The 23,286-nt window shown below is 32.8% G+C and overlaps 1 protein-coding gene across 4 annotated transcripts in view; it reads right to left on the minus strand.

The window, feature by feature from the left end:
* The window catches only part of LOC105346947 (ras GTPase-activating-like protein IQGAP1), a 39,619-nt gene that overhangs the window by 5,524 nt on the left and 10,809 nt on the right, over nt 1–23,286 (minus strand). For 2 of the 4 annotated variants that reach the window (XM_066087163.1, XM_066087164.1), the window contains exons 5-34: nt 22,781–22,857; nt 22,261–22,328; nt 21,903–21,994; nt 21,380–21,401; nt 19,902–20,080; nt 19,375–19,462; nt 18,533–18,693; nt 18,308–18,401; nt 17,936–18,136; nt 16,494–16,657; nt 14,943–15,024; nt 14,422–14,585; nt 14,214–14,304; nt 13,849–14,016; nt 13,458–13,600; nt 12,585–12,755; nt 11,819–11,902; nt 11,136–11,207; nt 10,664–10,733; nt 9,928–10,014; nt 9,700–9,821; nt 9,194–9,492; nt 6,576–6,650; nt 4,199–4,348; nt 3,442–3,582; nt 2,992–3,076; nt 2,507–2,671; nt 1,761–1,787; nt 814–944; nt 316–448 (exon numbers count right to left, since the gene is read on the minus strand). In XM_066087163.1, the coding sequence (XP_065943235.1) occupies nt 316–448; nt 814–944; nt 1,761–1,787; nt 2,507–2,671; nt 2,992–3,076; nt 3,442–3,582; nt 4,199–4,348; nt 6,576–6,650; nt 9,194–9,492; nt 9,700–9,821; nt 9,928–10,014; nt 10,664–10,733; nt 11,136–11,207; nt 11,819–11,902; nt 12,585–12,755; nt 13,458–13,600; nt 13,849–14,016; nt 14,214–14,304; nt 14,422–14,585; nt 14,943–15,024; nt 16,494–16,657; nt 17,936–18,136; nt 18,308–18,401; nt 18,533–18,693; nt 19,375–19,462; nt 19,902–20,080; nt 21,380–21,401; nt 21,903–21,994; nt 22,261–22,328; nt 22,781–22,857 (3,606 nt within the window). The remainder of the gene's footprint in view (nt 1–315; nt 449–813; nt 945–1,760; nt 1,788–2,506; nt 2,672–2,991; nt 3,077–3,441; nt 3,583–4,198; nt 4,349–6,575; nt 6,651–9,193; nt 9,493–9,699; nt 9,822–9,927; nt 10,015–10,663; nt 10,734–11,135; nt 11,208–11,818; nt 11,903–12,584; nt 12,756–13,457; nt 13,601–13,848; nt 14,017–14,213; nt 14,305–14,421; nt 14,586–14,942; nt 15,025–16,493; nt 16,658–17,935; nt 18,137–18,307; nt 18,402–18,532; nt 18,694–19,374; nt 19,463–19,901; nt 20,081–21,379; nt 21,402–21,902; nt 21,995–22,260; nt 22,329–22,780; nt 22,858–23,286) is intronic. The other 2 variants (XM_066087165.1, XM_066087166.1) reach the window with 2 other exon arrangements.

Genomic DNA, 23,286 nt, shown 5'->3' on the forward strand with positions numbered 1-23,286 from the left:
CTGTTTCATGATTTGCTTTAGTCTAGATTTTGAAAGGCAACCTTGCTTAGTATCCCAATTCAAGATTGTTAAAGGTCCCAAATGTATAATTAATATTCCAACACACAACAGTTTTTTGTTGCTAAAAGTAAAACTAAAATGGAAAAGTCAATTTTTAGAAATGATTTTTTCAACCCCAAAATAGTAATTCTATCAATTTATATGCATGACTGATATTAAATGTACTGATGAATTCCTTTTGATTACCAGTACATGAATCATCTACAGCTCATGTTGTAACACTTTTCAGGTAATACCTTTACAGCCTGTTCTCACCTGATGAGTGTCAATAATTTCTTGAACAGAGATGTATATGGATGGTTTAGCAATGGTGACTATGTCGGAATACTGGTCAATGTGAAAGAAATCCTCGGGCTCTGGGACCTCACAGGCCTCCACACAGTATTTCCTGCAAATCAATGATTAGTTTAAGAAGTCTTTGTCTAGAATGTTACCATTATTAAGTACATTTTATTTGAATGGTCTTTGGTTCCAAAACAAGAGGAACAAACCGTTTTCATAAGTTTGGTTAAAAATAATGCAATTTCTAAAGAGCAACAATATCTAGGAGGCATGTTCACCATTGATGCCATGCTAGGATATTTTCATTCCTCCTATTATGTTATTTTCATTCCTCAAACTAAGGTAAGTTTTAACAAATAAAGAAATACAGCAAAAATTTTAAAAGTTACTCTTTAGGAATGTTTTGTGTTGTTTAATTTCTACTACTGTTTTTTTAATTGAATTTTACTTGAAATTGACTTAAGTACTTACTTGAATTTTTCATGAGATTGTCTGATGTAATCATTCATGGCTGCCAAATAGGAGCTGTCACCACCAAACTGGAAGTCGTGAGATAAAAAGTGTTTGTATAACCTGGAGATCAGTTCCAGACTTTTTGTATGCTTTTGAAAATACATAATATGCGTCACAAGTACTTCAAAGAGGAAAGTCCCTGGGAGGAAAATATCTACCGTACCGGTAATACATATAGTACCAAAGTATCCTCAAAATCTTTTAAAGTCTTTTTAAATATCACAAATAAGAGGTTTTTTTTAATTATATGTTATACTATATACCTAATTATTATTCATTCACAAATTTTACTCCTTGCTAATTCAAAATATTAAGTAAATGCTCAACAAGATAAAATTATTTTTAGGTGCTTTATATGATGAACTGAAACATGCCAAATACCAATAATCCAATCATAGAACCCTGTGTAATAAAAGCAATTTTGAAAGGCTTTACATCTCCCAATATATAATGCTGCCTGGTTGGATGAGTACTATATATACTATACAATGTACAGATTATAAGATGGAAGTTAATATAAGAATGCACAGCTTCTTGAATCACATTTCATTCCCCATTCACTGTAATAGGACACTTTCAATGCATGTGTAAATATAATCAGAAACGGTGCTTTTCATCTTCAATGTCACTGACATTGGTAGAGTCCTTTAATATACGGATGGAGTTAAGAGCTATAGATGTGAAGAAACTTGAGCATTTGTGCATGCTTATCATTAGGCCACAACTCCACTGACTTCATATTTCAAGCATGCGCCTGCGGTGCTTTTAAAATTTGAACATCTTTAACCAGATTATACCAAGGAGATTCATTCGTAAAGACAAGCGCACTCTCATTGAGAGTCATAATTTTTTAGAGGCTTTGCAAAGATGAAGAACAGGAGAATAAAACAGGCAAAAATACATACATCTTCTGAATAATGTTCAAACGATGTCTAAAAATGTCATTTGTAAAGATGTTTTATTACATTAACGATTTGACATATTACTAAACATATTTCGAAGTAAATGTAAAATACAGATCATGGTATTTTAGATTTATTCTTAAACGGGAACTTATTCAAGAAATATATCTTTAAAATTGATTTTCTTGTGTATACATGTACATATTACCAGTATGTGTTGCTTTGTTTAATGAAATTGCAGAGAGAGAGAGAGAGAGAGAGAGAGAGAGAGAGAGTAAAAATGTTATTTATCATACAAAACAGAAATATCAAATATGCTTGCAAACAAGGCATTATGTGATGACATACACCTCTAAAAAACTTGTTTCTCAAAGTCTATGTGTAAAATATAGGTTGCAAGAATGACAATCCATGGCCTTTGTCTAAGCTAAACAGTAACTTGTACAATTTTGAAAAATCTGTAACTACCAAGCGAAATAGTCTGAAGAAACTGGTTGAAAAAGATCTAGAGTTACTGTATCAAAAGATCGATGATTTGAAAGCTAAAAGATGAGCAATACTCCCCTGTTAACTACAAGTAGGCATGATACATAATTTAACTGCCAGGAAAATTTTTGAAATACCTTTGCAAATTACCGATAGCCATGTTTAATAAGCCGATGCATCTCCAGAATGAGTCTGCTGTATTCTAGGTATCAACACTAGACAGTGACCAATAGTAAACATTGTGTGACAGTGACATTACCCACCCCTTTGTTTGATGCAGCAAACTGCAGAATCTTGGCCACAGATCCCAGGTTTCTTCGTTGGTCGTTGGACAGCTGCTTGTCCGCCTCCACATTAATTATGTCAAATGCGTCAGGTGCCACAATGGCAGAGTTTATATATCTATAGTACAGCAAGTTCCCAACAATCTAACAAATAAATATCATCTAAATTAAAAAAAACATTAATCAACATCAAGAAATCTATCAGGATGATAAACTGATAAACAACCGTTACCCTGCAGAAAATAATAATCATTAAAAGCACATAATGTACGACAAAACGAGCTAATGACAAAGTTATCTGACCTGTGCGCTAATTGTCCAAATTAGCAATTTTAAAGTACACACATCTTGTGTCATATCAATTTAGTTGAGAATATCAATAGAAATCACAACTTCGTAAGATCTAAGAGCTTGTAATTTAACCGTAGGTGTGCACTATCAAGGGAAATATTTTTGTCACTCACCTTAAGAACATCTTTTTCTGCAGCTTCAGGAAATTTCTTTTCTAAGGCTGCTTTGAGCACTTTTGCCATATAACGCATTCCATATCTAAATAGCAGATTAAAGATTTATCAAACTATTCAATGTCATCTGTTTTCTGGTTACCAAAAAAGCATAGAATATTCATCATCATTTCAATGTAAAATTTCTCATTTGCAATTGGTTTTTCACCTTGCTTTATTTTTGTCTAATCACTGACAGGTTTTAAAATTGCCCTCATACAGTTGTGATTAAAGAGAGCTTGCAGTTCTCAATAAGACCCATTTTAAATCTACCATATACATTGTATAACAATGTCATAGTTGAAATGGAACAACTTAAAGTCAAGAGTTGAAAACTGAAAAGATAAAAGATTCCCTACATACAAGATAGCATTTGTTCAGATCGTCAAGCATTTGACAAAAAAAACCTACGGAATTTTATCAAGTGATGTGAAGATTGCGTTCAGGAATTTATCGGTGACTTCCGTTAAACGTGTTATGGACTCAGCCAAGACAGCTTTGACCTCCTCATGCTTGAGTGCTTGCTCCGTTGTAACGTCATATGGTAAACCACTGAAATAAACATATATGAAAAATCAACTTTAAGTCTATCTACTTTACTGCAAACATAGTCCTATTTTAACTGCTCCTTTATTGCTTTTAACTTTACGTTGTTAACTTTACTTTTTGCCAATAATATGTTCTACTTGAACCATTTTTCATTTACCGTGTGGTGCTTACCTGGTTACACCTGTTGACATTCACCTGTATGGTACTTATCTGGTTACAACTGTCGACATTCCCCTGTATGGTACTTACCTGGTTACAACTGTTGACATTCACCTGCGTGGTACTTACCTGGTTACACCTGTCAACATTCACCTGACATTCACCTGTGTGGAACTTACCTGGTTACAAATGTCGACATTCACCTGTGTGGTACTTACCTGGTGCCACCTGTGTGGTAATTACATGGTTACACATGTCGACATTCACCTGTGTGGTACTTACCTGGTCACATCTGTCGACATTCACCTGTATGGTACTTACCTGGTTACACCTGTGTGGTGCTCACCTGGTTACACCTGTGTGGTGCCTACCTGTTTACACCTGTGTGGTGCTTACCTGTTTACACCTGTGTGGTGCTTACCTGTTTACACCTGTAGACATTCACCTGTGTGGTACGTACCTGGTTACACCTGTGGAGGTCTCTGTCTGGTTGACCCATGCTTTGTATACCTCCACCGGGTTAGTGTTAATCCTCAAATTCTTGTCCTCAATCACCTCAATTATAAGGGGGTTCAGCATTTCTCTCAGGGAATTCTGTCCCCTTTGGTTTCTAAAAAAAATCATAGAACAAAAAATATAATGATTAACTTACATGATTAATAACATCTTATCAAACTTTTCAAAATTTAAGTATTTTATTCTTTATTAGTAAGTGTGAAATTTGTATTCTGAATTTAATTTCAATTAGGAGCATATATATTCACAATAAATTTTAATTATATAAGCATGTAAATATCACTTGAAAACTAAACTTGATTTATAATCAACATCTACTTTAAACTATCTTAACAAGTTCACGTATAGTACCAAATCTTATGCAATCAGCAAATATGTTAGATTTTTCATAATTACATAAGGACACATATAAAGTAATACATGTATTAAATACAGTACATGTTCTATCATTATTTTGAACACCATTTGTATAATACACATACTAAGTATACTTGGGGAATAGAATATTTATATATTTCTTCTTTTTGAATATAAAATATAATAAACATGTATCATGAATTTGATATTAAACTGTACAATGTTTATCTTCAATGTTATACACATACATGTAGCAAAGATGTAAATTCAATATGTTTACAGTAGTTCTTTAAAAGTCCATCTCTGACATTGTGAACCTGTATATCAATATGTGTATATTAAACAAAATGAACACATGGTTCTGAATTTCAATCAGTATTATTATTCATATAGAACATGGGGGTATTTTCCCTCTTTCTAATATAGCCAGCGTTGACTAAATGAGTTCTATGCCTTAATTGTGTATGATTTAAAAATGGCTGAATGATATAACTTCACAACATGGAATGACTCATTTATTTCAAATGATTTTGTGCTTATGCTCACTCTAATCTAATATACTGGTATGTTGTTTACTTTACAATTTTTCCAATGAATAACATTTACAAATAATGTGTAAACTCAACAGCCCTAATTCTGTATACTAACCCAAACTCATCACTGTAAGACAGAACTGCTAGTATAGTGCTGCATATAACTTGGTTTAATAAAAACAATTAAATAATTAAAATGACTTTTAACCCTTTTAGTTGTAGATGAATCAATAACCTTCCCACCATCACCCCCTCCCACCATCTCCCCCCTCCCACCTTTTAAGGTCATATCCTTGGACGTATATAAAAAATTTTAAACAGAAATTTTGAGTATTAGGCAGTGTAGGGACATGTACCATTTCTTTTACTACCTAGCAGCTAGGTAAATTTCTATTGGACTTGGGACAGATAAAAATAATTAAGGTACAAAGAATCTTAAACAAAAGTATGTTGAAAGAGATCAAAGTGGTTTCATATAGTGTAGAGACAATACCTCAAAAGTTGTACAATATCAGAATCATCAGAGATAAAATTGGTATGAGAGCGGTAGACACACAGATAGACACACAGATAGGGATTACAACATGCAATGATTTCCACCTGGCCGTGTTAGCAGAGTAAATCTCGGGCAACCTGTAACAGAGCTAGTGATACGGTGACTGGTGACTATCACTTCAAAGTCCTCATACAAACAAAACTGTACAGTCAATACATGCAAATGGTCAACAAAATGTCAATCTAAGTGTACTCTTTACTTATCGGTATTTTTTCATTTCAAATTTGAATACAAATATGAAATGATACACATAGCTTAATATGAAACAATTTTTTCAGTACCGGTATATACATGTATATGTATTTGTTTTTTGGCAATGAAATACCTTCCTCAGCCTTTGTCAAGACAATATTTTCTGTTTCATGGGAATCAATGTTATGAGGGAAAATGAAAACCTTTGAAAAGAGAGTTTGTCTTACCAAAGACCACATTTTATTTGAAAAAGTTTAACAATCAAAAGGCAAAAAAATGGGACATCTTTTAAAGAATCAATCAAGCTTTTAAGAGCAAGTATAAACTTTGCTATAAAAAAAATGCAAACACATTTACCTTATATCAACCAAGAACCAATATCTAACTCACAAAAACCGCTTTTATCTACAGTGTTCCTAGATGTCCCACAATTTAACAGGACAAAGACCGAACATCAGCTATACTTTGCAAAAAGTATTTATTTCAACTAAAATAAGCAAACAAACCCCAAAAACTGAATTTTACTAATGACACGGCCTTGCCTCTTACACATTTCAAACTTCATACTGCTTTACAAACACAGTTTCAAGGTCAGTGTTGATATATATTTGTGCATTTTGAAGTTTTAGATGGTGCAGCAGAAAAATGAGGAAGAAAGTAGTTTTTATAGAATATTAATTTACCTGTTGAAGCCGACTATCATTTTGACAACTAATGGGTTTCCTGTAACAAAGTCGCTCATTTTATCCACCTTGGATCTGAAATAAATGAAATTTACAGAATTAGTTAGTGAAAAACAAGTTCAGTGACAATTCTAAAAGTGATACAGCATAATTCAGACAAATGTTTGAATTAAAATGTAAATTTAAAATTTCTTCTCTTTTTTAATTAAAAAATATAACCCTCTGGAAAAAAAAAAGACTGAAAAAAAGAAACTGTACAGTAAAATTCTCTTTTTGTGTTCAAGCTCCATATAAAATGAATTCTGTTCGTGTCTTTAGCTTTCTGCATTATTTTGCCTCTCTCAAAAGTTCCATTCCCCTCTTGTAAAAAGATTGATTCATAATTTGAAATAAACTCCTAAACTAATGAAATATTTTAACTGTTTATGATAATTCTCTTTAATAAGAGAAGGATGAGCAATTAGAATGATCTATTTTCTTTTTACTCCCAGCAGAGGAGAAGGAAACTTCACAGAAGTGTAATTGCTGTATGCCTAACGGCCTCGTGCAGACTTCAGTAAGAAAATTCATACAACAAAACATCCAAGAACAAACTCCATAGTGAATATCTGCCTAATATGAAGTTAATTATTTTATATTAATTATTACTGTCACAGACTGTGAGACAGACACTCATATTATTAATATTACGATTTACTGGCATCACGAGAACATCAAACAAAATTCAATGATTAAGATAAGAAAACAGCAAGTCACTAAACACTACTGGAGTTGGTTCTGATTGTTTTCCTGTACACCATGGAGATAATATTTCAGAAAAATCACACAGTAACAGTTTCTAACATAGCAGCTCCTTCCGAGGAGTCTCAGACTCCCAACAGAGTATAATATTGTAATGAATCAGACCACTGTGACATTTGGCAACCACTTAGGAAAATGAATTGTTTTTTTAATTTATGTGCATTGTCATGCAGATATACTTATATAAAAGTTGCTATTCTAATTAACATATCAATCAAATTATATCTTATATGTTTTTTTTTGGTTTTAGAAAATTTAGAAAATGGTAATTCTACAATGCCCTAGACCTGCAGCCTTTTCAAGTGTTTCTTTATCCAAGACAGAGTCAATGTAGGTAAAAAGTATAATTTAATTGATCACACAGAGTTTTTGATGTGTATCTTTATTCATGTGAACTAAATGTCTGCCTATTTTATCATGCAATTATTCAGAAAGCAACCTATGTAAACTAGCAAATGTGCCTCTTACATAATTTTGAACTAATCTGTATCTACAGTGTGGTTCTAAATAGAGCATGACTACATGATGTTGTTTAAAAACCTAATTAATCAATATTTCATTGATGGGCATGCCAAGCATCACAGGATGTTACAGAAAAACATCTGATGTCAAGAAAGAGCATAAATACAGCATCATCCACTAAATTATAGGGTCACTAAGAGTTTCACCCAGTTTGGGGTCTTTTTTCTGATTGGTGGAAACACCATGCATGAAATATAAGCTGAAAATCAGAGGACACATGTAAAATATGGTATCCAAAATAATTCAATCCACTTTTTCCAAAATTTATGTCCCTTAGCAACACCTTTGGTGTAAAACCCATTGTATTCTCCTAGTAGCCTTTGCATCTTTACTTTTTCATATGTCTGTTTACATTGGCTATCTCGCTGCCCTGGAATGGGAGGCTAAGTAAACATATAAAGAGGTCTTTTTAAAATTGTGCATTCAAATTCATTCCAGCTTGTCCAAATTTTTGATGGCATCAGTACAGGAGAATATTTTTTTCGGTTTGATACAGCCATTGGTCACAAATTTTTAAAGTGCAGATTGAGCTATCATGTCTATTTTAAAACAGAATTTGAAGATTTGCACATCAATATGGGAAAATAATCTAAAACAATACAAATGGTCTTCTGATTTTCAACTTTCATAGTATTTTTTCTTTCTAAGAATGCCTGAAGATACACTAATGATGTAGATGTAGTCCAGAAATCAGTTAAAATGTCTCTATTGATGTGAATACACAGTTCAACACTTCCACAAGGCATGTCCATACTTACAGTCGACTGTAGCATTCAATTAAATGAAACATGATGGATTAAAATTGAATTAGAAATCATGACGAAATTTTCAAAAATACACAATTTCAAATAAAGATCAGAAACAACATCACATGCAGGTTGTCTGTCATGCAATAAGCAGAGTTTTGCTTAGTGAAATATTGATTTTCTTCTATATAAAATATTCTATGAAATACGTCTACACATTTTAAATATATTTACATTTACATGTATTAAAAGTAGACTGCATGAGTATACATAATACAAATTTCAATGGGTTGTTAACTTGTTATATGTCTATAATCATGATTTTGTGATGTACAATATTACCATTCAATTGTAGAAAGTATCCAACAGTACTAGATTGTAGAAAGTATCCAACAGTACTAGATTTTTAGTGCTATGACAGTGTATACAGTTTGTACTCATTTACTTGTCTATGCAATGTATGTTAATTTAAAGTTATTCTTCCTGCCCACTACTTTCTTTCTCCCCTTTATCCAGGTTTCTGTACATTTTATCCATACCCTCACTTACTCAATTTCTTCCTCCAGAGCTTTATGGAACAGTTTCAATAGCAGGAATTCCTCTCTCTGGTTGGCTCCGTAATTAAAGAGAGAGTAAATTACAGCCTCCATGAACTTTGTCATTTTATTCTGGGGCATCTCGAAGATCAGCTTGGCTAGGTAGAGTGGATTGGTTTGCAGTAGATAAAACAGATGCTGGTAAGCCTCCAGGCGATCGTGACAAGCCTTGCTTAAGCCCTTCAGGCCCTTGGGCATATTTTGTCCATCCTCCCGATGTTTAGACAACTTTTTACCATGTGTAACAACATCCTGAAAACATTTTTTAACTTAATATTTTACATCTACAGAGTTTTTGAAAAAAATTCAAACAATCAAATCAGTTCACAATATAATTATTTAATATCTATGCTTATTTTTAATCCAACATTGCACTATAATATTTGCCAAGGTAAAGGTACTTATACATATTTTAAAATTGTTAAGAATACACAATTTCAGGTAGAAAAAGTTTTGTACCTGTAGGGTGACCCGGTTTTTAATAAGTAGGCCAATTTTGATGTCCATCTGATCAAGGTCATCCTCGAGCTGTTTGGTGGACTTTATTTCAGAAACAACCTTCTGGCGGATTTTCTGTAATTCTGCAAAAAAAAAAAAAAAAATCACACATTTATTGAGTGTTCTTAAAATTTCAGTTATGATACTACATAATGAATGCTCATTAAATATATGACTCATTGTTCATACCTATTTCCTCAGCATAGTCAACATCACTGAAATCCAACAAGTGAACGAATCGCTGAACTACAGGTAATGGTGGATTAGCATTATTCACTGAAAGAGAGGTCAGGACAGATATAAAACAGAAGTCAGGTACGTATAAGCTACATCACTGAAAATGATGAACATTAACATTCAATGACATACTACACATGACAAGTTTTAAATGATACAAGTTTTAATCAACATGGCCACATTGAATAGGAACTAATATAAACACCACAAACATTTGACCTTGAGCTTGATGAAAAAGTATCATCTCACCTTTGACCTTTACATTAAAGATAAACGAATTTAAGTTCTATTTTGTATGCAAAATGTTTGTGACAGTGTCATATGTTTGTGGGTGTTAAATTAGACTTACTGACATAGCCATGCCTGGCTTTGTTGTATTGTTGTTATATTTGTTTGTGGCAGTGTTATATATTTGTGGGTGTTAAATTAGACTTACTGACATGGTCATGCCTAGCTTTGTTGTATTGTTGTGATATTTGTTTGTGGCAGTGTTATATATTTGTGGGTGATAGATTAGACTTCCTGAGTGTGACATAGTCATGCCTGGCTTTGTTGTTATAACTGTTTATGGCAGTGTTATATATTTGTGGGTGTTAAATTAGACTTACTGAGTGAGACATAGCCAGCCTGGCTTTGTTGTGATATTTGTGGCAGTGTTATATATTTGTGAGTGTTAGATTAGACTTACTGAGAGTGACATAGTCATGCCTGGCTTTATTGGCTCTGAAGTAGGACTGCAGCTTAATTATCACTGCAAGCTACAAAACAAATCAATCAAATAGACTGTGCAAGAGACAAAAATTTCACATTATTAACGACAACTTTAAAATCATTCCCAAAGTATAGTTTTAAAAATCATGATAATAAGCAAATTTAGCACATTATAAAATGACATGACAGCATTTTTAAGAATTCAATTAAAAGAAAAGCTTATAAAAAAAGGTGAGTAAAAATAAAATATTTGTGCATAAAAACACCAAAATGTATATGATTATTGAAAATCAAATACTTGTATGCATTTTAACTCATATTTTGCTTGCTGTACGACATTTTCATTTAAAAAATAAAATTCTCATTTTGTATCAATACTGTGAGTCGTTGAATGTACTTGCTACAACATATTTGCTTTCAACATGCGTAAAAGCCAAATGAATATTTACATGGTCACAGAAGAATTTCTTTCTGCCCTGATACTCCTTCCTTGCTTTCCAGCCTCGCACCTGAGCTTGTAGCTGGAAATAAGAGAAACATTATATACATAATACTGTATAGAAGGTCATCCTGAGCTTGTAGCTGGAAATAGGAGAAACATGATACATATACATAATACTGTATAGAGGGTCATCCTGAGCTTGTAGCTGGAAATAGGAGAAACATTATATACATAATACTGTATATAGGGTCATCCTGAGCTTGTAGCTGGAAATAGGAGAAACATTATATACATAATACTGTATAGAGGGTCATCCTGAGCTTGTAGCTGGAAATAGGAGAAATATAACAGAGAGAAAACTGTATAGAGGGCTATTCTGTGTTACTTTTGTCATTGAAAAAAACCCCAATTTGGTTCCATTTTAAGTACCCAACTTTAACATAATTATAATAAGAATTTAGTCTTGAATTAACGCTGTTTGAATATGCCCATTAATGGCGCCGGTGATAGGAGCCATTTTAAAATGGAGGCAAAATAAACACTAGTAACACTATGGATCAAACTTAAATTGCTAGTAACTTTCTTTCACAGATGACTTGGTGTAAAAAATACTGTCTATGCAAATTATGTGTTTAATGACTAAGAAGAAAATTTTAGGTCAGGTTTTGGATATGCATAAACCATTCACACCTTAACTGCTGCTTTTTCATTATCCTTCATGTATTCCAGCCTCTCCCTGTACTTATTCTTCTGTAATACCATCTTCCATTTGGACTGAAAAGTGAAAACAATATCCAATGTACATCACTCTGATTTATCATTCCATGGTCGTAGTGCAATGGAGGCATATGCCTCACATTTAAAACAACAATCTATTTTTTATCGAAGTTTTTTTTTATGTCAGAGTGAACTCGCCAAATTTCCAGTTTTTAAAAAAAATTAAATTACAGAAAATATTATAATATCTTTAAAATGACAACATAATGTTCAGTCTTGATTCATATTAAACCCACCAACTCTCAAGCTGCTACCCTCCCTATACCTTATTAATAAGATAAAACTACCCAGATTAGAAGAATATGTTCTCTGAAGAATAGAGCGAGATATTCAAATTAAATCCCATCTGTGTGTTCAAAGCTACAGAGCCACACAGTGCAAAAGACAATTTACGAGATAACCGAAACAATAAGATTTTATAGTCTTATGCTGAAAAACATGTTCCTTTTGCCTCAACTGCAAAATGGGTGTGCTACAATCATTTACTTACCAATGATATTGCTAATATCAGTTTTTTATCAAAGTTTAATCAATCTATTACATTAAAAAAATAAATGATACAAAGATCACTGTCAATTTGAATGCATGTACTACCTGTCAATGACTTATTCTTGAAGTGAATATCATTTGATCCAATAGGTATTGTGTGACTGTTTATATTAGAATTCCAGCCTTTTACCTGTATTTTAATAATCAGTGGTAACTGTCGCTTCATGAAGTCCAGCCTTTCTTTGTAAGCTTTTCTGGCCTGATAGCCTCTGTAATTTGCCTGGATTTTGACAATCAGGTTTTCATTGGCTTGAAACAAAAGTTCTCTGTCGTGTGCTGCTGTAACATCAGACACAACCCGCTGTCAAAGAGAGCAAAGATATAAAAAAAAAAAAAGAATATCAATATGTGTATAAAAAAAACAAAAAAAAAAAAAAAAAAAAAAAAACATTTAAATTGCCGATCAACCCCCCCCTAAAAACCCCCAAATCACATACATTTCACAGATCAAATGAGTACAAAGATATGATCTAATTGGTTAAAGAAATAGGAGCTATATACATTTTTCGTCCTTTATTTATACTTTATATTTTTCAAACACAGATTTCTATAGAGGCTTCATTCAAGACATATATACCTGTACAGCTCACCTGTGTCTCCACCTGCCTATTGACACAGCTCTATCCTATTTTATCACATACATCTGTGTAAATGTATGTGATAAAATAGGATAGATCTTTAAATTTAACTTTAAAAAAAAATGGCGTCCAAAATCGAAAGTTATTCATCCAGGATAGATGTCTTAACTGAACACAACACTTTAAAAATGCATTGCATCTAGAAATGATAACAGAGGGGTCAAACACCAATATTTTTTTATCTAGAATATAGTCATGCTTGATTAAAATGTGCTTATTTGATTGGCAATCTGTAGACTGATTATCCAGAAAAAATTACCCGACTTATAAGAGGGTCAATGGCAAAATCTTGAAAATAAACTTGAAAAATGGTAACCGACTTATAGGCGAACAATACTTATAGGCGAGTATATACGGTATCTTACCTGTATTTCCTCCTTATTTAGCTGCCCGTGATCCTTGACCACCCCGTCGGGGCGGGACCACTTGTATTCCTTTGTGTTATTGTTGTAGTAGAACTTTGATCCATCCTTCAGTCGGTTCATCATCCATCCACTCCCACTTTCTCCTACAATCAAGACCAACAATTTGAGTCCATTATCAATATATTTCTCTTCTATTGTGAAAAACTCAAATTAGCACACAAATACAAGTACATACACACTGAAGGAATATAAGAATCCTTCACTTCTCTCCTTAAAATTGGAAGATATCTTTTGTACATTACATTCTAACAAATGCATAGAAAATTGCTGAAAATACCAGATAAACCAAGAGTACAGTTTATGAGTACATCTAGCTGCCTGTGCTGGTTACCTTGACTCTTCTTGGCTTCCAGCGCCTCCTGTAGTTTCTCCAGATACATGTCCTTACAGTCGGCTATTACACTGTGGATGGCTAGTTCAGGGACAGCCATGCTTTCTAACAACTTGTCAGCATCACTTGTGTCCAACGCAGCATTCGTGCTCTCTACACCCTCTGACACTATAAATAGAAATTCTCTGTGTATGAGTTACTTCTTTCCCAATTCACTGTGAGATATTAGATAGTGTCTCTTCAAAACCTGGAAATTAATGCTCTTCCTGGTTAAAATTCTCAATGTGAGAACCGTATAATCTGATTATTTGAACCACATGTAATTCTTTTGTGGATTTTCAATGTCTAATTCATATATGACTTACATTTAAGTCCAAACTGTGCATCTTTATTGGCATTATCTATTGCAGTCTGAATTTCCTCAAGCCACAGTTCAGCTTCTTCATCAGTATGCCCCTGAAAAACAAAACAAATGTTCAAGCAATATATTCTTGTACATGTATATGGCAAAAATACAATGACATTAAATTTACATGTGCACTATCAGTAAATCTGTAAAATATGAAGCCTAACCTCGGATTTTTTGTTTTTCTCCCGCACAAGAAGCACTTGATAACGGTAGGCCTGGGTATCCACGACGGCCTGGAGTTTGGCCTCGGGGACCTGTAAAGCCTTCAGTGTCAACCCAGGCTCCCCCTTTTCAATAGTGTTGTTTATCTGTTGTATTGCTTCGATTCCTGAAACAAAATCATGAAAATTTCATTTCAGATTTAGATAACCACATGTGGTTTGAAGGAGCTGCGCTAGAATTCAGCATTTGGAGTTAAACATTTAGATTTTGATAAGTATATGTACTTGTGTATACATGTAAAACTCCAAAATGCACTTAAATTAATATTTTGAATAAGATACATCTATATTTATTAATATTAATACATGACTAAGTTATGGCAGAAATAAATCAAAAATATTGATTGGAAATTTGTCCATGTTTATGTGCCACAGTATGCAGCATGTCCCTTGCTTTTCAAATTAATGAGTATCCTGATATTTGACATAAATGTTTATACAGTATAGTGTATCTGGAGACTTACTTTGGTGTTCCTCTATCACCTGGTCATTAACAACATTTATGCAGGTGCAAATCTCGAAGTGGGTCAGTAGGTCACATGGACTCTGCAACAGAAATATAGCGCTAGCACATGTAATAGAAATTGAACTAACACAAATGGATACTGAAGAATAGAATACAGAATGAAGAAAACATCAATAAGGCAGCTATAGTAAACTAAAAACAAAACAATATTTCAACCATTGATTGATATTTTTCAATTCAAAAGTCAAATTTCTCTGATAAAAACAATGATTAGTAGCACAGAAAGTGCCAACACCAACCAATCATATTTTCTTATACACATACAGGATTATAATAGATGAACTAAATTAGTAGACAAATGGCAATACCAGTGAAATAATTGAATCACCATGAAGACTATACATGTATGACTTACTCTATTGATCAGCACAAAATAATAACATTAAATACAACACAGATTTGTGGCATGTTGAATAAAATACAGTTGAACTTCGATATCTCGAACACTGATATCTCGAATACAATGGATATGTTAAAGTGATTAGTAAGTCCCAACCACTTATTCATTAAGTATTTTATCCTCAATATCTCAAATAATCTGATACCTCGAAGATTTTTCATAAACCCATCTAGCTTGAGATAGCAAAGTTTGACTGTAGTTAAAAATCAATACTAAAAAGCTGAGGGCTAACAGTTCCTTCAAATAATGTTGAATATTTTATAGTCAAATATCTTTTTAAAATTTCCCTTGGGACATACCTTATCAATATATTTATTTTTTTCCATGAAATATTAATAAATTCACACTATTTATATCAAATTACATTTCATTTCACATTAATTGGTCCCCAAAATTGAACTTATTCTGCAGTATTTATTTAATAAGTTTCAATCATCAGCAAATCATGTCATTGACTAGAGAAGAAGGTGAGTCTATATTGTCAGCCTTAGATTTTTTTTTGTACAGAAAGTTACAGGTGTATAATTTCTGCATGTGAGAATAACTGTAGAGGTGCATGTATTTTAAGGTATTTTGTATTTATGCATAATATACATGTCCAAATCTTAAAACTTGTGGAGGAAATATATGCAGATAGGTGTGAAATATGTTGAACTTAACATATAAGAGCCTGAAATATATACATGTGTAACATATATGTAAGTATATATATGCTAGAAGCTTTCAATATATCTGTTGTTTGTGAATTACAAAGAGACGAGAATTCTGTGCTGAACTAGTCTTAGAAAGATAGAGATCTTATTGGGAAATGAAAATTAAGCACTAAAAGCAGGACCTTATTTTTCAAAGACAGTAAATTCTTATATTTTTTGGAGAAAATATGTGGAATGATTTTCATATAAGACATTGACTGCAGGTACTGCTAATACTTACATCTGGGATCTTAAAAGATGAATACATAATAACATCAACAATTTGGAAATATTGAAATAAAAGAAGTAATTAATTAAAACTTTCTGAGCTAGGGAACATTAAGTCCTTTTGAAGCTAAGAACCACTTAATAAATCATCAACACCATGAGGACTGACCTCGGATTTGGCCCGTTTGCTTTCCCGAAGCTGGGTTTGGTACCTATCAGCGTTGGTTTCATCCAGGTTACGGATACAAGCCTCGGGAGAAGTGAGGGCTTTGAGCGTCCTCTCTGGATCTCTCACATCTATAGCTTCATTTATCTTTGCCACTGCAGAAAGCACTAGAACAGGAGAACATATTTTATGAAATCTCAGTGAGAAATTATGATCAATGTTTTTGTGTCTACAATAAACAGGTACATTTATACTGAAATATTTACATTTTCAACTGTCCTTGTCTGTGGTAACATTATGAATCAATTTTGAACCTTAAAAACCAATAACTTCATAAAACATGAGTGCTACAAAATGGGCGTGTCTTATAACATAACCAAAAAACAGTACATGTATTTAGTAATACATAGCATGTGCTGCATAAAAAAATATTGGTTTTAAAATAATGTTATTTTAAAGTGTACACATTGGAAATAATTTAAACATAAGTAATAAGGAATCATTCTTTGAATATCATGAGGGGATAATTTCAGTCTGAGCGTGGTCAAATCTATCATAAAGCCCTTCAGGTTTTATTGGATTTGACCACACCCCGACTGAAATTATCACCTCATAATACTCAAAGAATGATTCCTTATTTCTTAAGGTCAGACGACACGTTCCTCGAGAATCTTTTTTGTATCTTCTCGTAATAAAGAGTTCCAATAAAAAATATTAATTTTATAATTACTTTAAAAATGATCAAAATTTACTTGAATTTGGTTATATGTGTACATGGTCGAGTGGTTAGAACCGTGGCCGCTCACTGACAGAAGCGTATAGGTTCTAGAGGTCGTGAGTTCAAAGCCCCGCCCCGGCGGAGATATAGTTCTAATTAAGTGAAGTTCGCTGTGCTGTAGATGTATTTATTTTTATATCAGCAATTCAAGTGTATTTTCAAGAAGATTATATAGGAAATTGCATACTCTAGTATTTTGCAGAAATGCCTGGTAAGGTACCCTAATTTTTTGCAAGAAAGCTTGTCAAAGTAGTAGTAAACCATTAACAAATTCCTGGAAAAAGTTACCTAAAATTGAGGAACGTGTCGTCTGACCTTAAATTATTTCAAAACGTACAGTGTATTTGTCCAATACAGAGATGAACCTCTGATGTTCAAGGAATATTATTTTTGACAATATTTTTTGATCCACCAATTTGATAAAGACTGTTTCACTTCTGCACTTTTGACCAATCAAGATAGATGTTGATCTAATACATGAGAGCTACCCAGCAAGTTTATTACAAATTCTCAAAAGCTTCAGAAAAATAGTGCAGAAAACCGAGTAATAAGACTAGAAGACAGAAGGACAAATTAAACCTATGCTTTCATCCAGTTCATTGATGGAAGACCTAAAGTTGATGTCTGTGCTGCGATTTTACATACACATCTTTTGAGTTGGACTTACCTCTAACAGCAGCCGATATCTCATCATAATCCAACTCGGACTGCTTCTCATCTCGCATGTTGTGGAACTCCTCAAAGTACAGAGCGCAAGCATAGTCAAACACAGGTGGAAGTTGTGCAGCGGGGTTCTGAAGAGCTTTAAGTAACTGCTCCGCATCACAGCTGTCAATGGCTTCGTTGATCAATTCTACAGCTCGGGCTTCTACAGAAAAAACGTATCATTCCATTGTACTGTGGCTAAAATTTGCACATCTGTATTAAATGACTTTTATGATAGATTTTGTTTCTGTAATCTTTTGCTAAATTTTCCATTTCAAAAGAGTCAAATAGTCCTCAAGTATCAAAATAAACAAGCTCAGTGAGGCTATCTTACTCTGGTACTCTTTGTCAGCGTCTAGGTTCGCCTTGTTCACAGCTTGCTGGATTTCCTCTTTTTCTAAGGTCACCACTTCATTGCTATTGTTATTCTAGATTTACAAACACAGAAGTAGGCGAGAAATGTTGAAACTGTACAATTGCTATTGAACATCAAAGAGAAGGTCATGTACAATACATAATAAAACTACACAAAAAGTGATTTGATTTATCAATGTTCTACCTGCTTAATGTCCTTTAACTCATCGAGTCGCTGGACGTAATGATCTACATTTTCGTTCTGTACCCCTCTAATGGCCAGACTAGGAGAGTTGAGGGTCTGTAGAATTAGGGCCCTATCACCCTTCACTAAGGCATCCATTAGTCTGTCCAAACTGACAGTTGCTAAAAAATGTGATAGAAATGTACATAAATATCTCTATGAGAAAATCTTGTGTCCTTTCCTCTTGTTCATAAGTACTTGCTGTCATACTTTTGAATTGAATTTCTTTGAAAATTATGTAACAGCCATTATTACTCATTTTTTTTTTCTTGATGATAAAGAGGCTATGTCATTTAAGGTGGTATGGGACACTTCCATGTTGTGACGTATTGTTTATCGAAATAAACAATAAAATAAAGTGTAATTATATAAGTAGTTTCTTTCCAAAAATGGTCACCTAACTCCGTAGCGCAGTAGGTTAGAGGGTTTACTACTAACCTGTAATGCATGAGTTCGAATCCCGCTGGGGTTTTTACAATTTTTACCTTTTCAAATATTTTTAAAAGCTATTTTTGGGTTAAATATTGTAAAATTTGAAAATTCTAAACCGGTGAAAGTTTTTCATTTATATAGTACTTTAATCCACATTAATATCGACAGATGTCCCATACCACCTTAACTGACTTTGTTTAATACTGCACTTTCCATTTTGGTAGTAAATCACCATTGACCTAGCTTTATATGCATATTGCTCAAAATTTTACTGTAATTATGATTTACATTACATGTGTAAAAACTTTTTGTTAATGATTTGTGAAGCTGACTTAGCTTATATTATTGCCCTAAGTGTGGTTATGACTTACTATTGACTTTGTTTATATTGCCCTGGATTTCTGCTTGAGTTAGTAACTCATCATACACATCGTGCTCAGCATTCTCAGGATCCATACTCTGCAAAAAAACCATATTTATAAACAGTTTCTACATCATAGCCATCATTACATCTAGCCAACACAGGATATAATACACAAGTACTGGTAGAAATAGACTAAATTTATCATTGCTGAATACAGATCTCTAAAAAGATGTCAGATTTGTTATCATCAAGAGCATAAGTAAAACTGGCAGACACTAAAACATACTGTATAAAGGAAAATATTCGCCCTTGTTCAATTTTCACCTCTTTCGCCCTCCATGTGATCGGGTGAATTTATGAATAGGCGAATATAAATGTCTTATAAATAATTCTCTTTATACAAAAATTAATTTGGGCAAATTCAAGAGGAATTGAAACCGTTTGCAAGTGAAGACGTGCGCAAATAACGCAGGATGAAAATAACCTTGTAAACAGTTTTCTTGTCAACACTATATTAAAGTAAGTTGGGAGTACCTTGTTTCTAGAGATTTCAGATTTGGTCATTTTTGCCTCATACAGAGTAGTCTGGTAATTGTCAGGAAGGTCCTCAGCCATATTCAGCAACATAGCAGAGGGGTTCCGAAGAGCCTTCATGGTTTCTTCGGGATCCTCTTTGTCAATGGCTTCATTGATAGCAATAATAGCTGCATGTACTGTAAGTACGATAAAAATATTTCTCTGTGAATTACTGTTCAATTAGGTTTTAAAAATGCTCTATAGGTAAAGAATCTAACTGAATTCTTTTTATATCTGGAGTAATAATAATTTATTTGATTCCAAGGGACTGCTATGTGTCTTTATTTGAAAGATCTTTGAAAATATTGGAAATATGAGATATATAAGAGTGGGAATGGGGAAATGGCAAATAATAAAGGTAATCTTAAAATTAAAGGCACTGCAAATATCTTGGGTATTTGATGTAATTAAAACTCTGCACAATTTCTCATAAGATCAGAGTTTTTATTTAAGTTTAATTTCAGGCTGTATAAATGTTGAAATATTACAGTTTTGGGTTGCTATAGTGTTTCTTTGAACACAATTCAATTTCGTCATCTTTTTAAAAAATTACAAGAGAAACATCAAAACTTCAATATACCATGCTGTGTTTGGAAATCTGGTGTATATTCCTATGTAACATTATACATTTTTACACTTGTATTTGGTAACTTGGAGTTTATCAGGTAAACAGACCATCAATCAAAAGTACACTTGGTAGTTTAATATTAGGCAAAATATTTGATGTCATAAAGGATTTCTATAATAGTGATGTGTACTTAAACTAGATCAACATCCTAATATAATAGTTTCCTGTTTGAGACAAATTTAATAATGAAAGCAGAAAATTCCAAAGCCAGTCTTCATCACAACATGATGACACACATAGAACGAGCGTTTTATGAGATCTATCATGTTTATAAACACGCCGCAGATTTATGATTCTAAAGATATATCGATCACTTTCCTTGCATGAAAACACGAGAGTTTAGAGCATTCACTGTGTTTACCGATTTTGGAAAAGACAATCTTGTTGACTTTTCTTTGTGTACCTATAGTAATGATCCCCCACACTTCAAGAGGGAAACAATGCAAATTACTTAGTAAACCCCCTCCACTATCTTAACGCCAAGAGCTCCTATTCTATCACTTTAAACTAGAAGCAAGTGTTTACAGAAAATATCTTATCTCTGGCAAACATTTAAATGACTAAGATGAGAAGTGTCGGCTAAGTGTCATCTCTACCTGGGCGTGACAATTAAGTTATTCACAACTTTCATTTACTTCAAATTGTGATATACACTCACAATGCATCTGTTGTGAAAAAGTTTACCACTTAAATCTTTACTTCCTTACACTCAAAAATAGAAACTGATTTAAAGTACATTTATAAAAATGGGCCATAAAATAAAATCAATATTACTGATCAGAAGTAAAGACTACAATACAAAACTTACATGCTGCATCATCAACAGTCATCTGAAAAATAAAAATATAAAATTCAATTAAATAATACACAAAAATTCACTTAAGACCATCATAACATCCATGTATATCTTAAATGCCAAAGGAATTTTAAAAGATTTTGGATTGTTTATGCATACATACATAATCTACAACAAATCTGAAGACATTTATTTTGAGGACAAAAAGGACAAGAGCCAAAGCCCTAACATTTTGTTTGTTTGAAAATTACATGTACCCGGTAGATGCCATTTAAATTATTGTCAAAGGAAATGCGTGTGATTTCACGCTAGAGCAAGAACTACGGAATTGTGGAACTTTAATATATAACTAGGCATGTTTATATAATATTACTTTAAAAAATCAGGTTTGAAGGTTTCCTTCTATTTTCATCATTCTCTAACTGCTAGAGCAAGTGGAGCTTCAGATTCATGTAATAAGTGGAACTTCTCAAATAATGTTTGGTATTTTCATTAACTGTTCCAGGTACAAACAGTACCCATCATATCTTGATACCTCATTTGCAAGAATTCCTCCAATTTTACTGAAGGCTGGCATCTGAATTCCATATTTCTCTAGTTCCTGTTTCATGGCACTGATTTCTTCCTCTAACAAAGAAATTTACAATATTAGCAAAACTTCCTTTTTTAAATCATTTATTATTTATTAATTTGCTTTTTTTCAAACAATGTGAACAAGAGAGTTTTAACTTATAAGTGTTTATTATGTTTTTGATCAAATAGTTGACTGAAGATGACAGATTTTGTAAACTGGAGGATATAAAACAAGAAAGTTAAAACTATAGTGATCCTTTGCGACCAGCATTTATGATGATCAGACGGTGATTTATAATGATGTACTATGTGAACATTACCTGTGAACTGAACTTTGCCATACAAGTCTTCAATCTGAGGAGCAATGCCCAGTTTAAAACAGTACAGACTGGAAAAATAAAACAAATTCTTGATTAACATTAAATAAAATTTAGATGAATATCTAGCTGTACCAGACTTATAAACATCCAATTTCATCATTGCACATACACCAGTATGGCCAGTTAGTAGTTTTCTTACACATGCAATACATCAAACCCTATCCTACTTTCAAAAGTTTTTTTTTATATAAAATTTTAAAATGAATTTTTTCTCCAGAAATTAAATAAACTTTATATGAATTAAATTATCTTTGTGATTATTTTCAGCAATGTAAAATATGCACCCAGATCAATTAACTATGAAAAAAAAAATCTTTAAAAAAAATGAAGTACATGTATATCAAATAACCTTTACTCTGCTGAATTTTAACCCTTAGATATATATTTCAAATAAATCTATCAAAGTGATTATAATTGTCTCCATTGATTGGACAAGAGGTCGCTTCGTTTGATTGGTTACCTGAGAGCATGCAGACAGTAGATAACTCGGGGCATATTTTTCCTGTCGTAAACATCTGTCGTTTCAGGGTAAAATATCTATTTAAAAAAAAACAAACACAAAAGCTAATAGAGGGATCAATGCACACAGAGTTATAGTCAATACAACACAGATTATCTGTAGGGTTAGTATTTCGCCTTGTCTTGAGGCTGTGATGAATAATTCATCGTTTTAATCACACAACCCAGTGTTTTAGCAAGTTGGACCTAATGGATCACTTCAGCACATTATCACACTCTAAATACCCCTCCCTTTATTCTGGATCATAAAAATACTTATAGTCCTATTGAAACAAACTATATTGAAAATTAAATTTCAAGCAATACACACATTTTGACATACAAGAACTATACAATCATAGAGGCTTAATATAATATGATGATTAAAACTGATAGATAATCAGGAACAAAACACTTTAATATACAATTTTCTTGAATGAATTTTGCAATAGTTTATAACGAATTTTG

This window comes from Magallana gigas, chromosome 6 (genome assembly GCF_963853765.1).
Source record: "Magallana gigas chromosome 6, xbMagGiga1.1, whole genome shotgun sequence".
Classification (NCBI taxonomy): domain Eukaryota; kingdom Metazoa; phylum Mollusca; class Bivalvia; order Ostreida; family Ostreidae; genus Magallana; species Magallana gigas.